At 47.6% G+C, this 15,759-nt stretch overlaps 1 protein-coding gene and 1 long non-coding RNA gene across 4 annotated transcripts; both read left to right on the top strand.

The window, feature by feature from the left end:
- The first annotated feature begins 333 nt into the window (after positions 1 to 333).
- On the top strand, positions 334 to 3,997 carry LOC141133410 (uncharacterized). 2 transcript variants are annotated; one of them, XM_073622785.1, is made up of 3 exons: positions 334 to 1,908; positions 2,191 to 2,352; positions 2,389 to 3,997. In XM_073622785.1, the coding sequence occupies exons 1-3, from the start codon at positions 1,447 to 1,449 to the stop codon at positions 2,833 to 2,835; spliced, it is 1,071 nt and encodes a 356-aa protein (XP_073478886.1). In that variant the 5' UTR covers positions 334 to 1,446; the 3' UTR covers positions 2,836 to 3,997. The 2 variants fall into 2 exon arrangements, with proteins under 2 accessions (XP_073478886.1, XP_073478885.1); XM_073622784.1 differs by having other exon boundaries at positions 2,191 to 3,997.
- A 9,220-nt stretch (positions 3,998 to 13,217) lies between these two features.
- Positions 13,218 to 15,428, top strand: LOC141133409 (uncharacterized). 2 transcript variants are annotated; one of them, XR_012243062.1, is made up of 3 exons: positions 13,218 to 13,912; positions 14,082 to 14,703; positions 14,872 to 15,428. It is a non-coding gene; the product is annotated as an uncharacterized lncRNA (long non-coding RNA). The 2 variants fall into 2 exon arrangements; XR_012243061.1 differs by having other exon boundaries at positions 14,082 to 15,428.
- The last annotated feature ends 331 nt before the right edge of the window (positions 15,429 to 15,759 follow it).

Below are 15,759 nucleotides of genomic sequence, written 5' to 3'. Positions count from 1 at the left end.
TATATATATATATATAGTTAGATATATATATATATATATATATATATAGTTAGATATATATATATTTATATATATATATAGTTAGATATATATATATATATTTATATATAGTTATATATATATGTATGTGTGTATATATATATATATATGTATATATGTATGTGTATATATATATATATATATATATATGTATATATGTATGTGTATATATATATATGTATGTGTATATATATATATATATATATATGTATGTGTATATATATATATATATATGTATATATATATATATATATGTGTGTGTATATATATATATATATATATATATATATGTATATGTGTATATGTATATATCTATAGATATGTAACTAACGAGGTTTCTTAAAAGATCGTTTAAAACGATGAAAACAAAAATCGGATAGGAAGGAAAAGCACATGGAGCAATATACAAGGTAATAAACACAAGATAAAAACACGACAAGTACTTACTTTTTTTAAGAACTTTCCGGATACGTCGGTATTGATCCGGCTCCCTGAGTTTCAGGTCAGACCATCTTTTTCGCAGTTGGTCTTTGGAGCGCTGGACCCCAAAAGATGCCTGCAAAGTTTCCACCACCTTCGCCATTATTTTGGCCTTGCGCAAATTTGGCCGTGCGTACGGCCCATACTTCCCATCATAGTCGTCTTTGTGAAGAATGGCCACCATCTCCACCATCTCTTTAAAACTCATATTAGAGGCCTTAAATCTAGGCCTCACAGATTTTGTTGACGTTCCAGCCTCCGGGCTGTCTCCACTACCTGAGGTCGTCAACATTTCAGGTGTCTCCGCCATTCTTTAACTCCACTACGCGCCGTAACAAAAAATGGGCGGAGAACATGAGTTAATTTCGAACGTCAGGGGCGGGCGACGCAGGCGGAGTTTCACACATGCGTAGTGTATAAAGAGCCTTGCGCACGTGTCGTACGTACGTTCTGTGCGTCGAATTAGGGGGCGGAGAACATGAGTTAATTTCGAACGTCAGGGGCGGGCGACGCAGGCGGAGTTTCACACATGCGTAGTGTATAAAGAGCCTTGCGCACGTGTCGTACGTACGTTCTGTGCGTCGAATTAGGGGGCGGAGAACATGAGTTAATTTCGAACGTCAGGGGCGGGCGACGCAGGCGGAGTTTCACACATGCGTAGTGTATAAAGAGCCTTGCGCACGTGTCGTACGTACGTTCTGTGGTAGGTGATAGTGGACCTGGACGTTACAAAACGAAGGTAATTTTAGATATATTCTTTTTTTATTTTTTTTTTTTTTTTGGTTTTTATGGTCATGACTTTGTAGCAAGCGGCCTATATGGCTTGATAGATTGATGAGGCCTACATAGGGAGAAGATGATGAGGGGTTAGCCGAAACCTATAATAAAAGTGTTTTTTGTCTTGTGACTTCATCTTTTCCAGATATAATGAATCCCCTATTTAAGGATCCAGAGTTCCTTACATCTTTTATTTCCAAATATCGAGAGATGAGGAATTTGTGGGAGGTGAAACACCCTCAGTATTATGCTAAGCATGTGAGGAAGTCAACGCTGGAGAGACTTCTGGCCTTTGTCCAGGCGACCATCCCGGAAGCAACAATGGAGACATTGCTCAAGAAAATTGGGGTCTTGAGGAACATGTATAAGAGGGAGCATAAGAAGATCCAGGAATCAAGGAGATCAGGAGCATCAGCAGATGATGTTTATGTACCCAGGCTGTGGTACTACAATCAACTCCGTTTTCTGGATGACCAGAATGAAGCCAGGCCATCACTTTCAACCCTTCCCTCCACCCTTCCCTCCACCCTTCCCTCCACCCCAGCAGAGGCTGATGAGGAGCAAGCTGGGTCTTCCATCCTGGATGAACCAGATATGACCATCTGGAGTCAGGTAAATGATTTAAACAAATATTTACTGTACTAATATTAATGATGTTAACTGGATGTTATAATTGTCTAAAATAATTTGGCACTCAAAATTGGGTATACATATCAATTGACAGTAGTGGCTAAATATGTTTGGCACCTGCTTGAAATAATTATGGTGTCTGATTAGACTCTTTTATTAAAGAGAAGTATTCACATTGAATTTGCTATTCATGAGAAGCAAACTGTGTGTCATTGATGAAGCCAAAAAAATATACTCAAACTATTGTCCTTTTTTTATACACAGGATGAGTCCATCCAGGAGGAATGTGGGGAAAGTGGAAGGCAGGAGGAGACCAGGCCCATGGACAGCCTGGAGGAGGCCGGATTCACCATCATCCTGGAGGAGGCTGGGCCCAGTGTCAGGCAGGAGGTGGCTGCTCCCAGTGAGGTGGCTGCTCCCAGTGAGGTGGCTGCTCCCAGTGAGGTGGCTGGGCCAAGCGAGGTGGCTGGGCCCAGTAGAAGCCTGACCGAATCCCAAGTGCCTCCCCTCCACCTTCCCAAAAAAAGGGCCAGGAAGGGGATGGTCACACAGGACGCATCCCTGCGCCTCATGCAAGAGGCCACCCGTTTTTTAAAAAGCCCCCCCGAAGCGGAAGAATCCTATGGCTGCTACTTAGCCAGCAGGCTTCTTCAGATGGATTGGGAGCAGCGCCTCATTTGTGAGCGCCTATTTGGGGAAACAATCCATAAGGGGCTGCAGGGCACGCTAACACAAAACACCCAACTACATGAGGCAGCCCCCCCTCCTCCTCCTCCTCCTCCTCCTCCTCCTCCTCCTCCTCCTCCTCCTGCCACAACTGAAACACCAGAGCCACAGCCTCAAAAGAAGGCTACAGGGAAGGCTGCAGGGCAGCGTGGAGGAAAGGCTGCAGGGAAGAGAAGAAAATGATGACCTGGGTTCAGTCTGGTCTGACAGAAGACGCAGGCTGTTGTAGGACCACAGTCTGGGGACATCTAGATCATCTGCTGGTGCTGTTGATCTCTGGGATTCTTGGACCAGATTGTGCTCCCTCTTATATGGACTCCTCAAGATCCCAATTTTCTGGTACACCGACTTTTTCCAGCGTTGACTTCCTCTTTATTTTATTTTGACCATGAATAAATGGATATTTTTTGAGTTTAGCAAAAGACTTTATGTGTTTTCTTTGAAATCATTGATTTTACACACAATGTTAAATTAACAAGGGACAACAATCTCATTGAGTTTGAAAAAAAACACACCAAAAATACATTACTAATGTTAATAATGTTCAAGTGGTAAGTCTTGAAAATCCAAAAAATTACGTAACCAAAAACGGTGCTTTGGGTTAACTTTATCTAAAAACTAAAAAATAAACACTATAAAAAATAAAAAAAATAATAATGGGTTCTTTGTGTTAACTTTACAAACCTAAAAAAAATAAAAAAAATAAAAAATAAAAAGGGGAAAAAGTATTATTAGTATGGAAACATTGTTTTAAAAAGGCATACTATATCATTCATGAGATCAAAGAGAAAAAGAATCCAGAAATCAGTTTGGGAGAACTCTGATTATGAACAGCAAAACACCTTCGTTCTTTAGAGCCTTCGTAAAGAAGAAATAAAATGCGCTGCATTGAACGATCACAGATTTTGCAGCGTGATGAATGTGCTACCTACAATACGAACACTAGTTTTACTAGACCGAGTGCTTCCGTTTAGTTTTTGCTTATGAGCATGCGTCGTTTTTTTGTCCGTCGGACTAGCATACAGACGAGCGGACTTCGGGGTCCGTCGTACTTACGACGTAAAGATTTGAAGCATGCTTCAAATCTAAAGTCCGTCGGATTTGAGGCTAAAAAAGTCCGTTGAAAGTCCGGAGAAGCCCACACACGATCGGATTACCAGCCACCTTTAGTCCGTCAGCGTCCGTTGGACTTTTGTAGACGAAAAGTCCGACCGTGTGTACGCGGCATAACAGTTTTTTGAAACTATCGATGCTCCTTGCTGAGACCACCGCCTGTGGAAGGGAATTCCACATTCTTGCCGCTCTGAGTGGCTTTTTAATCAAGTGGTACGCTTTCGATCATTTGTCCATCAGTCAATGTGCATCAGCGTACAGGGTACAGCGCATCAGGGTACAGCACACCAGGCCACATCAGGGTACAGAGCCCAGTACATCAGTGTACAGGGCACAACATATCAGGGTACAGGGCACAGCACATCAGGGTACAGGTCACAGTACATCAGGGCACAGCACATCAGGGTACAGAGCCCAGCACATCAGCTAATAGGGCACAACACGTCAGGGCACAGTACATCAGGGTACATCACATCAGGGTACAGGGCACAGCACATCAGGGTATAGCACATCAGGGCACAGAACATCAGGTCACACGACATTGAGGCACAGCACACCGGGGCACAGGACATCAGGGCACAGGGCACATCAGGGCACAGGACATCGGGGCAAAGCACATCAGGGCACGGGGCACATCAGGGCACGTGGCACATCAGGGCACATAGCACATCAGGGAACTGGCACATCAGGGCACGGGGCACATCAGGCCACATGGCACATCAGGGCACGGGGCACATAGCACATCAGGGCACGGGGCACATAGCACATCGGGGCACATCAGGGCACATGGCACATTATGGGGCACATAGCACATCAGGGCATGGGACACATCAGGGCACATAGGACATCAGGGCACGGGGCACATCAGGGCATGGGGCACATCAGGCCACATGGTACATCAGGGCACAGGGCACATAGCACATCAGGGCACATGGAACATCAGGGCATGGGGCACATGGCACATCAGGGCTCAGGGCACATAGCACATCAGGGCACGGGGCACATCAGGCCACATGGCACATTAGGGCACATCAGGGCACATTATGGCACATCAGGGCACATAGCACATTAGGGCACGTGGCACATCAGGGCACAGGGCACATGATGGGGCACATGGCACATTAGAGCACGGGGCACATGGCACATTAGAGCACGGGGCACATTATGTGGCACATCATCAGGATACATTGTGGGGCACATGGCACATTATGGGATCTTACTAGCCAGCATGCAGAGTAGCGCAGGGAGCTTCTGTAGTAGTAAGTTCTCTCTCTCGTGTCATCACGCTGTTCCCCGGCAGCCCCTCCTCTCTTCTCGTCTATACCAGATGATCTTACAAGCCAATTTGTATAGACGAGAAGAGAGGAGGGGCCGCCGGGGAACAGCGTGATGATACGAGAGAGAGAACTTACTACTACAGAAGCTCCCTGTGCTACTCTGCATGCTGGCTAATCTGGATCTACCCGTCAGGCGCCAGCTGTTGGCGGTTGACGAGTAGATCGCCGCGCACCGCAGATGCGGCTGAAAGTGAAACTGGCCCACACTGAGCCATCGGCCCACCAGGAATCTCCCAGTAGTCCCGATGGCCAGTCCATCCCTGCCTGTCAGTGACCGCCCCCCCCCCCCCTCGTTTTACTTACCTGAACCCTCGAAACTTGTCCCACAGGGACGCGCTGTCTGTCTGCTAGGGGGTTCTCGGCTGTTGATTGAATAGATTGATAGCAGCACAGCCATTGGCTCCCGCTGCTGTCAATCAAATCCAATGACGCGGCTGCCGGGGGGGGGGGGGCGGGCCGAGTCCTGCATTTGGCGTCTATGGACGCGGAATGCTGGACTCGGGAGCGCGCCCGAAAGGTAATTCCCCGGGAGAGCGCTTCTCCTAGGGCAGTGATGGCGAACCTTGGCACCCCAGTGTTTTGGAACTACAATTCCCATGATGCTCCACTACACTGTAGAGTGTATGAGCATCGTGGGAAATGTAGTTCCAAAACATCTGGGGTGCCAAGGTTCGTCATCACTGTCCTAGGGGGTTATCTGATGTGGGGAGGAGCCGAGAGAGCCGCCGGGGGACCCCAGAAGAGGAGGATCGGGGCCACTCTGTGCACAACGAGCTTCACAGTGGAGGGAAGTATGATATGTTAGTTATTTAAAAAAAAAAAATAACCTTTAGTGTCACTTTAAGTATATAAATAGACATTTCTGCACAGTAACTCCCTCACCCAGGCCGCAGGATTCACAATAAATACAGTAAAAATAATGCGCATTTCTCCACACTTGTTTACTTATGAATTTGGGAAACATTTCTGCAAAAGGGCAAATCCGTTGCAGATAAGCGAGCTGTACTTCTCTAAATAGGACAGATTTCCATACAAATGTCATATGCCCCGAGGTAAACACTTCTTTATATTTCCATCTATGGAATCTATTGAAATATACATGCTGAGGTGATATCTGGAACAGATCTCTATAGGATTGTCATGTGTAAGGGTGTAAAAAAAGATCCCCCATATTTCTCTGTATGGGACGAGTATCATAGACGTAAAAGATCTGAGGTAAGATGACCTTAATCTTCAATATGGGTCAGATGTGTATGGAAGTATTGAATGCACTGAGGTGAAATGACATTTATTTCTCTCTGTAGAAAGGTCTCCAGGCCTCCTTTGATCTAATAAGAACCTCCAGGGCCAGAGATAGCTGACATCCTTCTGTATATAGTGGGTTGTGAGGCATGGTGGGTGCAGAGTAGTTAAACTTATTGGGCGCCGGACACTTCTTGAATGCAAAAGAAAGTTTATTTCTCTTAACAAACTTTTTGGGGGGAGAAAGGGTTAGGGCCAGGACACCCTCAGGTAGTTGCAAGATTAATTGGCAGATACTTCAATAGGAGGACAGCCATGCAGGGAAAGGCATCCAGCAAGACGCCACATCTGCATGTGCAGGAATGCTGTCTCCTATGGCAGTCTTTAACAGTTCCTAACACAAAGCTGAACAGTTCCTTTCTATTCCACTACAATCACTCCTTGTAGTTCTTCAGCACACGGAGCTCCAGTGGCGGCGCGTCCATAGAGGGCACAGGAGCGCCGCCCCCTCTCTCCTGGCATCGCTCTATCACCATAGATAGATTCATGCATTGCATGGTCGCCGCTGACACCCCCTATTCAGGTGTCCTGCCCCTTTTCGGGCGCCGGGCACCTGAATTACAGCGGCAAGGGTGTTTTTTGGAAGCACCTGATTAGACCCGCAGGCATTAATAGGCACCCAAAAAGGTGACCAGCGGGCGCAATGCTGTACGTTCGCTGTTCACTAAGGTGTGTGTGTGTGTGTATTTTTTTTTTTTTTTTTTACATGCACACAGCTATAGAGTAAATTTGTGCAGCTGCTACTAGCAATTTGTTAAAGTTATAACAACAGTCAAAGTCAAAAACCATAAATCTCCATTTACATGAAGGTCAGGTTTAGGGCTGAAACAACTAATCGATTAATCGACAACTAATCGATTATGAAATTAATCGATTACTATTTTCATAATCGATTAATCGGCCAGTAACATAATGTGGTTAAAAAAAAAACTAAAATGAGCCCTTTATAGTACAAAAACAGCAAATAATCGCTACTGTAACTATTTCTTTCACAGTTCTACAGTAAAAAAAATGAACCCCTTACAGTAGTGATTATTTGCTTTTTTTGTACTATAAAGGGCTAATATTCGTTTTTTTAACCCCATTATGTTACTAAACGTCTTACACCTGGTTCACATCTATGTGCTTTTTGGTGCTTTTTGCAGAAACGCACTACAGTTCATGTACATGGTTTCCTATGGGACACGTTCACATCTATGTCTTTTCAGCCGCTGCGTATTTGGAAAGCGTCGGTGACTTTTTTTTAACGCAAAACATACTTCAATGGAGAAGCTGAAGAAAAGCATGTAATGCGTTTTTCCAGCAATTTGTGTTTTTTAATCTGCCCAAAAACAAATTGGCCAAAAAAAAATGCAAAAATGCAAATCGCAGCAAAATCACGTGCGCAAAAATCAAAACGCACAGCACAGAGCACTGCAGAAACAGATCAAAAGAAAACTGCATAGGTGTGCACCGAGCCTTATGCTGGCCACACCGATCAATATTCAGATGAGAATATGCAGATGAAAAATCTTTGTACATTCGATGAATGAATGTTTGAAATTTTCACTTGTTTATAACATTCTGTTTTTAAAATAATTGTAATTTCTGAACGAAAACCACATACACTGTCTGATAATTCCTTTCACCACGAAGTTTTTTATTATTTCCAAATTTTCCCATTACTGTGGTTGAAAATGAACGTCGATTTGACCCCACTAACGATTAGAAAATCGAACGAACGTTCTTATCTCTCCTCTAATAGTATATACAGTATATCTCTTCTGTCTGTTATTCTCAGAGTGGATTAGATATTTTGCTCCCTAACCATATAGTTGGCTATTTTTATTTACCACTGCATAAAGATTTTTAAGCATAAATTGTCTTTTTTTAAAACTTTACATATTAGCTAAATTATACACCACACTTTTTTTTTTAAAGTTATTAACCAATTAATCTAAACAGTAATCGGCCAACTAATCGATTATGAAAATAATCGTTAGTTGCAGCCCTAGTCAGGTTAATATAACCCAGCAGAGAGTTCCCCCTTACATCAGAGTCTGCAGGATTACCCTTACAGTGCAAGGGGAACTTTGATGTAAAGGGGAGTGCTGCCGATCATGATGTAAAGGGGAATGCTGAAGAATTTGATGTAAAGGGGAACTCTTATGTAAGAGGGGGCTCTGGTGACCAGAGATCACCTTATATCAGATTGCACAGCATTCCCCTTTACATCAAGGTCTGCAGAGTTCCAACTTGCATTTAAAACGGAACTCTAATGTGGGGGGGGGGGGACCTCTGGTTAGAGATGGCCAGAGACTGTGTGGCCATGATACAAGAGATGGCCAGAGACTGTGCGGCCATGATACAAGAGATGGTCAGAGACTGTGCGGCCATGATACAAGAGATGGTCAGAGACTGTGCGGCCATGATACAAGAGATGGTCAGAGACAGTGCGGCCATGATGCAAGGGATGGTCAGAGACTGTGCGGCCATCATACAAGGGATGGTCAGAGACTGTGCGGCCATGATAGAAGAGATGGTCAGAGACAGTGCGGCCATGATACAAGGGATGGTCAGAGACTGTGCGGCCATGATACAAGAGATGGTCAGAGACTGTGCGGCCATGATACAAGGGATGGTCAGAGACTGTGCGGCCATGATACAAGGCATGGTCAGAGACTGTGCGGCCATAATACAAGAGATGGTCAGAGACTGTGCGGCCATGATACAAGGGATGGTCAGAGACTGTGCGGCCATGATAGAAGAGATGGCCAGAGACTGTGCGGCCATGATACAAGAGATGGTCAGAGACTGTGCGGCCATGATACAAGGGATGGTCAGAGACTGTGCGGCCGTGATACAAGAGATGGTCAGAGACTGTGCGGCCATGATACAAGGGATGGTCAGAGACTGTGCGGCCATGATACAAGAGATGGTCAGAGACTGTGCGGCCATGATACAAGGGATGGTCAGAGACTGTGCGGCCATGATACAAGGCATGGTCAGAGACTGTGCGGCCATAATACAAGAGATGGTCAGAGACTGTGCGGCCATGATACAAGGGATGGTCAGAGACTGTGCGGCCGTGATAGAAGAGATGGCCAGAGACTGTGCGGCCATGATACAAGAGATGGTCAGAGACTGTGCGGCCATGATACAAGGGATGGTCAGAGACTGTGCGGCCGTGATACAAGAGATGGCCAGAGACTGTGCGGCCACAATACAAGAGATGGCCAGAGACTGTGCGGCCACGATACAAGAGATGGTCAGAGACTGTGCGGCCATGATACAAGGGATGGTCAGAGACAGTGTGGCCATGAAACAAGGGATGGTCAAAGACTGTACGGCCATGATACAAGGGATGGTCAGAGACTGTGCGGCCATGATACAAGAGATGGTCAGAAACTGTGCGGCCATGATGCAAGGGATGGTCAGAGACTGTGCGGCCATGATACAAGGGATGGTCAGAGACTGTGCGGCCATGATACAAGGGATGGTCAGAGACTGTGCGGCCATAATACAAGAGATGGTCAGAGACTGTGCGGCCATGATACAAGGGATGATACAAGAGATGGTCAGAGACTGTGCAGCCAGGATACAAGAGTTGGTCAGAGACTGTGCGGCCATGATACAAGGGATGGTCAGGGACTGTGCGGCCATGATACAAGGGATGGTCAGAGACTGTGCGGCCATGATACAAGAGATGGCCAGAGACTGTGCGGACATGATACAAGGGATGGTCAGAGACTGTGCAGCCATCATACAAGAGATGGTCAGAGACTGTGCGGACATGATACAAGGGATGGTCAGAGACTGTGTGGACATGATACAAGGGATGGTCAGAGACTGTGCGGACATGATACAAGGGATGGTCAGAGACTGTGTGGACATGATACAAGGGATGCCATGCAAAACAGTGTCGGCTTTGGTAGAAGTCTAGGACGGCGTTAGAGCCCGACATTGGCTGCAGCTGATGAGATGTTCTCAGTGTGAGGGGGGGTGGGGGGTTTCAGCTGGTTGGAACCTCCATTGCTTTACCCCAGTGTGTGCCAGCCTCCTCACCCTGCCCGCCTGGAGACACCCAGGGCCATCTTTAATATTGACTGGACCCTGGACAAACATTTTCCTGGCTCCCCCCCTACCAATTTCGCTCTCCACCCCAATATCCCAAAAAACAAACACGCACATAGACTTATCCAAAAAAACCTTTAATAATGTAAGCATAAAGATCTGGTTCACACTCACTGATTGCGCCAGGCTCACTGATTGGTTGCTAGAGGTTACTGTACAATATTACCACTCAATGATTGGTTGCTAGAGGTTACTGCACATCATTACCTCTCACTGGGTGGCAGGGCAGTATTGTGGTGTGTGATGCAACGGTTGGGGTACACTTGGTTGGATGGCAGCATTGGGGTGAGAGGCTGAGATCATATCTCCCCCTATAATAATAGGGGTAGGATGGGGATGTTGATGACAATGGGTGTGGTGGTAGGAAGCTGGCAGTGGGGTACAGGGGGGATGGAGATAAAGAAGATGATGGGGTATGGTGGTTGGATGCTAGTAGTGGGGTACAGGGGGCTGATGGGTATGTTGATGACAGGGGTCAGGGTGGTAGGATGTCAGAGGCGGGGTATGGGGACAATGATAGTGGATGGCATGATAGGAACCTGGCAGTGGAGTACAGGGGGATGAAGATGATGGGGTGGGGTGGTAGGAAGCTGGCAGCGGGGATTCGGGGGGGGGAGTGAAGATGACAAGGGGTGGGGTGGTAGGATGCTGGCAGTGGAGTACAGGGGGATGAAGATGACAGGGGTGGGGTGGTAGGAAGCTGGCAGAGGGGAACAGGGGAATGAAGATGACAGTGGTGGGGTGGTAGGAAGCTGGCAGAGGGGAACAGGGGAATGAAGATGACAGTGGTGGGGTGGTAGGAAGCTGGCAGAGGGAAACAGGGGGATAAAGATGACAGGGGTGGAGTGGTAGTAAGCTAGCAGAGGGGTGTAAGCTGGCAGAGGGGTGCAGGGGGGATGATGATGACAGGGGTGGTAGGAAGCTGGTACAGGGGGGATGAAGATGGTGGGGTGGTAGGAAGCTGGCAGTAGAGTACAGGGGGGGGGGGGGATAGGAAGCTGGCAGAGGAGTACAGGGGGAAGATGACAGGGGTGGGGTGGTAGGAAGCTGGCAGAGGGGTACAGGGGGATGAATATGACGGGATGGGGAGGTAGAAAGCTGGCAGAGGGATACAGAGAGATTAAGATGACAGGGGTGGGGTGGTAGGAAGCTGGTGGCAGAGGGGTACCGGGGGATGAAGATGACAGGGGTGGGGTGGTAGGAAGCTGGTACAGGGGGGATGAAGACGGTGGGGTGGTAGGAAGCTGGCAGTAGAGTACGGGGGGGGGATAGGAAGCTGACAGAGGAGTACAGGGGGGAAGATGACAGGGGTGGGGTGGTAGGAAGCTGGTACAGGGGGGATGAAGATGGTGGGGTGATAGGAAGCTGGCAGTAGAGTACAGGGGGGGGGGATAGGAAGCTGGCAGAGGAGTACAGGGGGGAAGATGACAGGGGTGGGGTGGTAGGAAGCTGGCAGAGGAGTGCAGGGGGATGAAGATAATGGATGGGGTGGTAGGAAGAGCGGTATAGGGAATCTGGTAAAGGGGGATGAAGATGACAGGGGGTGGGGTGGTAGGAAGCTGGCAGTGGACTACAGGGGGGATGAAGATGACACGGGATGGGGAGATAGAAAGCTGGCAGAGGGATACAGAGAGATTAAGATGACAGGGGTGGGGTGGTAGGAATCTGGTGGCAGAGGGGTACCGGGGGATGAAGATGACAGGGGTGGGGTGGTAGTAAGCTGGCAGAGGGGTACAGGGGGATGAATATGACGGGATGGGGAGGTAGAAAGCTGGCAGAAGGATACAGAGAGATTAAGATGACAGGGGTGGGGTGGTAGGAAGCTGGTGGCAGAGGGGTACCGGGGGATGAAGATGACAGGGGTGGGGTGGTAGGAAGCTGGTACAGGGGGGATGAAGATGGTGGGGTGGTAGGAAGCTGGCAGTAGAGTACGGGGGGGGGGGATAGGAAGCTGGCAGAGGAGTACAGGGGGGAAGATGACAGGGGTGGGGTGGTAGGAAGCTGGCAGAGGAGTGCAGGGGGATGAAGATGATGGATGGGGTGGTAGGAAGAGCGGTATAGGGAATCTGGTAAAGGGGGATGAAGATGACAGGGGGTGGGGTGGTAGGAAGCTGGCAGTGGACTACAGGGGGGATGAAGATGGCGGGTGGGAGGAAGCTGGCAGAGGGGTGCAGGGGGGGGAAGATGACAGGGGGATGATGATGATGACGGGGTGGGATGGTGGCAGAGGGGTACAGGGGGATGAAGATGATGGATGGGGTGGTAGGAAGCTGGCAGAGCGGTATAGGGAATCTGGTAAAGGGGTATGAGGATGACAGGGGGTGGGGTGGTAGTAAGCTGGCAGAGGGGTACAGGGGGGATGATGATGACAGGGGGTAGGGTGGTGGGATGCCAGGCACAGGGAGATGATTAGGATAATAATGACAGGGGGTCAGTGGATGGCCTCATATGCCGGGTGGGATACATATCATCAGGGCTGGGTGTGGGGGGGTTGTCAGTATTGATTTTTGGGGCGCCCTCCTCGGTCTGGGGGTGAAGTCTTGCTGTACCTTGAGGCTCCCTGATGATCTCCTCTCTGACAAGTCCTCCTCTGCAGACGGTCCATCCTGCAGAGCGGATCGGAGAGGTATTATTATTATTATCTGAGCTCCCAGCTCTGCACATGGCAGGAGATGAGAGCAGAGCCCGGCAGAAGGGGAGGAGTTGGGGGAGGGGAGAACACGGAGCCGTCCACTGACCCTGAGAGCTCGGACGGTGCAGTGCTGAGTAGTCAGTCTGATACCGGAGGGGGAAAACTATAAAAACGCCGGTGCTGGGGACACCGACCGGGGACATTCCCTCCATGTCAGGGATAGTAAGCAGCCGGCGAGGCCTTAAGCGACCGTCTAATTAGAGAGCCGCCTCTGGTGACAACCCGAGCTCGGTGTCCTCCTGAGTCCGCTCTCCTCACACGGAACCGGAAGATAGTGGCTGCCATCACTTACACACGTGGCTGCCATCACTTACACACGTGACTTACACACGTGGCTGCCATCCCTTACCCACGTGATCGCCTTCCCTGCCCCACCGTCTCCATGGAGACCCAGCTCTGGAACCGTTTTTTCTGCCAGACAGCCTCGATGACGTCACAGCGCAGCAAAGCCTATAAATAGCAGAGCAGGGCAGTAGCCGTTAGTCGTGTTCTGTGCGTCGAGGGAGGAAGTACCATTTCTGCTCTCTCCTCCTTGTCCATGTTCTATTCTCATCTGATTCTAATCTGTTATGAACCAAACCCCATCCGGACTGTATATCACCATTTCTGATAACTAATGGAGTTTATTCATTTTAAATAATAGAAATAGAAAGCTCCAGATTTGGGTATATGTGGGGACAAGACATCGCCTTGGCTGCACTATGTATGTATATATCCTAAATTAACTTCTCAGTTTAAACCAAGCAATTCCATTGCAGGGGCATTATAACAAAAACAAACTCCATGCAGATCTTCTATCAATCTGTTTAATGGAGTGATGTCATTGAAAAGATGGGACTTTAATGGTGCTTTTTTTATGGGTCTTTTCACAGGTACTGTTTTAATATCCCAAGTGGGTTAAAAACACTTACAGGATGGAGGAATAGAACAGGCACATCATGGAAGTTGTAAAAAACAGCATTGGAAGGGGTCACAGCGGAGGGAAGTCTTCAGAATGATGGATGTGTGACTCACTGGATCTATCACAGTCCGCAGCAGGATGAGACGCTGGAACGCTGTTGGAGCCGGCGTCATCAGCGCGGAGAGGAGAAGGACCCAGAAGTGATGTCAAATGCTGAGAGACTCTGTAACCAGCCTGGACCGCAGAGCGGAGGATGTGAGGTCATAAGAAAGGGACGCGTTTCGGAACTCTGGACGGTTCCTTTGTCAACCTCTGAATGCAGCTTATGAGTTGCCATGCCGCCTGCCACCAGATGCAGTTTGACACTTGTCAACAGATGCAGCTTGTCAATTGCCACGTCCCCTGCCACTAGATGCAGCTTTTCAACAGAAGCAGATTGTCACGTTCAACAGATGCAGCTTATGAGTTGCCATGTCGCCTGCCACCAGATGCAGTTTGACACTCGTCGACAATTATTCATTTTGAATAAGAGAAATAGAAAGCTCCAGATTTGGGTATATGAAGGGGACAAGACATCGCCTTGGCTGCACTATGTATGTATCTATCCTAAATTAACTTTTCAGTTTAAACCAAGCAAATCCATTGCAGGGGCATTATAACAAAAACAAACTCCATGCAGATCTTCTATCAATCTGTTTAATGGAGTGATGTCATTGAAAAGATGGGACTTTAATGGTGCTTTTTTATGGGTCTTTTCACAGGTAATTTGTCGGGGCGATGGATGGTGTTGGCAATTCCATTATCACTGCACCATAGTTGATATAGTGTCAGAATGATTGAAGCGCATTATTTCTATTCATTGTCAACCTCTGGTTTGTCAACCTCTGGATGCAGCTTATGAGTTGCCATGTCGTCTGCCACCAGATGCAGTTTGACACTCATCAACAGATGCAGCTTGTCAATTGCCACGTCACCTGCCACCAGATGCAGCTTGTCAACAGAAGCAGATTGTCACTTTCAACAGATTCTTAGATTGTAAGCTCTATGAGCAGGGACCTCTGATTCCTAGTGTATTAAAATGTATTGTATTTGTACTGTCTACCCTCAAGTTGTAAAGCGCTACGTAAACTGTTGGCACTATATAAATCCTGTATAATAATAATAATAACAAATTCAGCTTATGAGTTGCCACGTCACCTGCCACCAGATGCAGCTTGTTAACAGAAGCAGATTGTCACTTTCAACAGATTCTTAGATTGTAAGCTCTAAGGAGCAGGGACCTTTGATTCCTACTGTATTAAAATGTATTTTATTTGTACTGTCTACCCTCAAGTTGTAAAGCGCTACGTAAACTGTTGGCACTATATAAATGCTGTATAATAATAATAATAACAAATGCAGCTTATGAGTTGCCACGTCACCTGCCACCAGATGCAGCTTGTCAACAGAAGCAGCTTGTCACTTGTCAACAGATGCAGCTTGGTGGAGGAGTACGAGGCACCCTCAGTTCCTCAATACTTTGGGGTGGAGGTGTAGCAGGGCATCCTCAGTGCCTCGATACTTTAACGTGGAGAGGTAGGAGGGCATCCTCAGATCCTTAATACCTTGGAATGGAGAGTTAGGAGGGCACCCTCAGTTTCTCAATACTT

Source organism: Aquarana catesbeiana, linkage group LG03 (assembly GCF_042186555.1).
Source record: "Aquarana catesbeiana isolate 2022-GZ linkage group LG03, ASM4218655v1, whole genome shotgun sequence".
NCBI lineage: Eukaryota > Metazoa > Chordata > Amphibia > Anura > Ranidae > Aquarana > Aquarana catesbeiana.
Note: the sequence above shows the minus strand (reverse complement) of the source record. Positions and strands in the feature narration are given on the sequence as shown.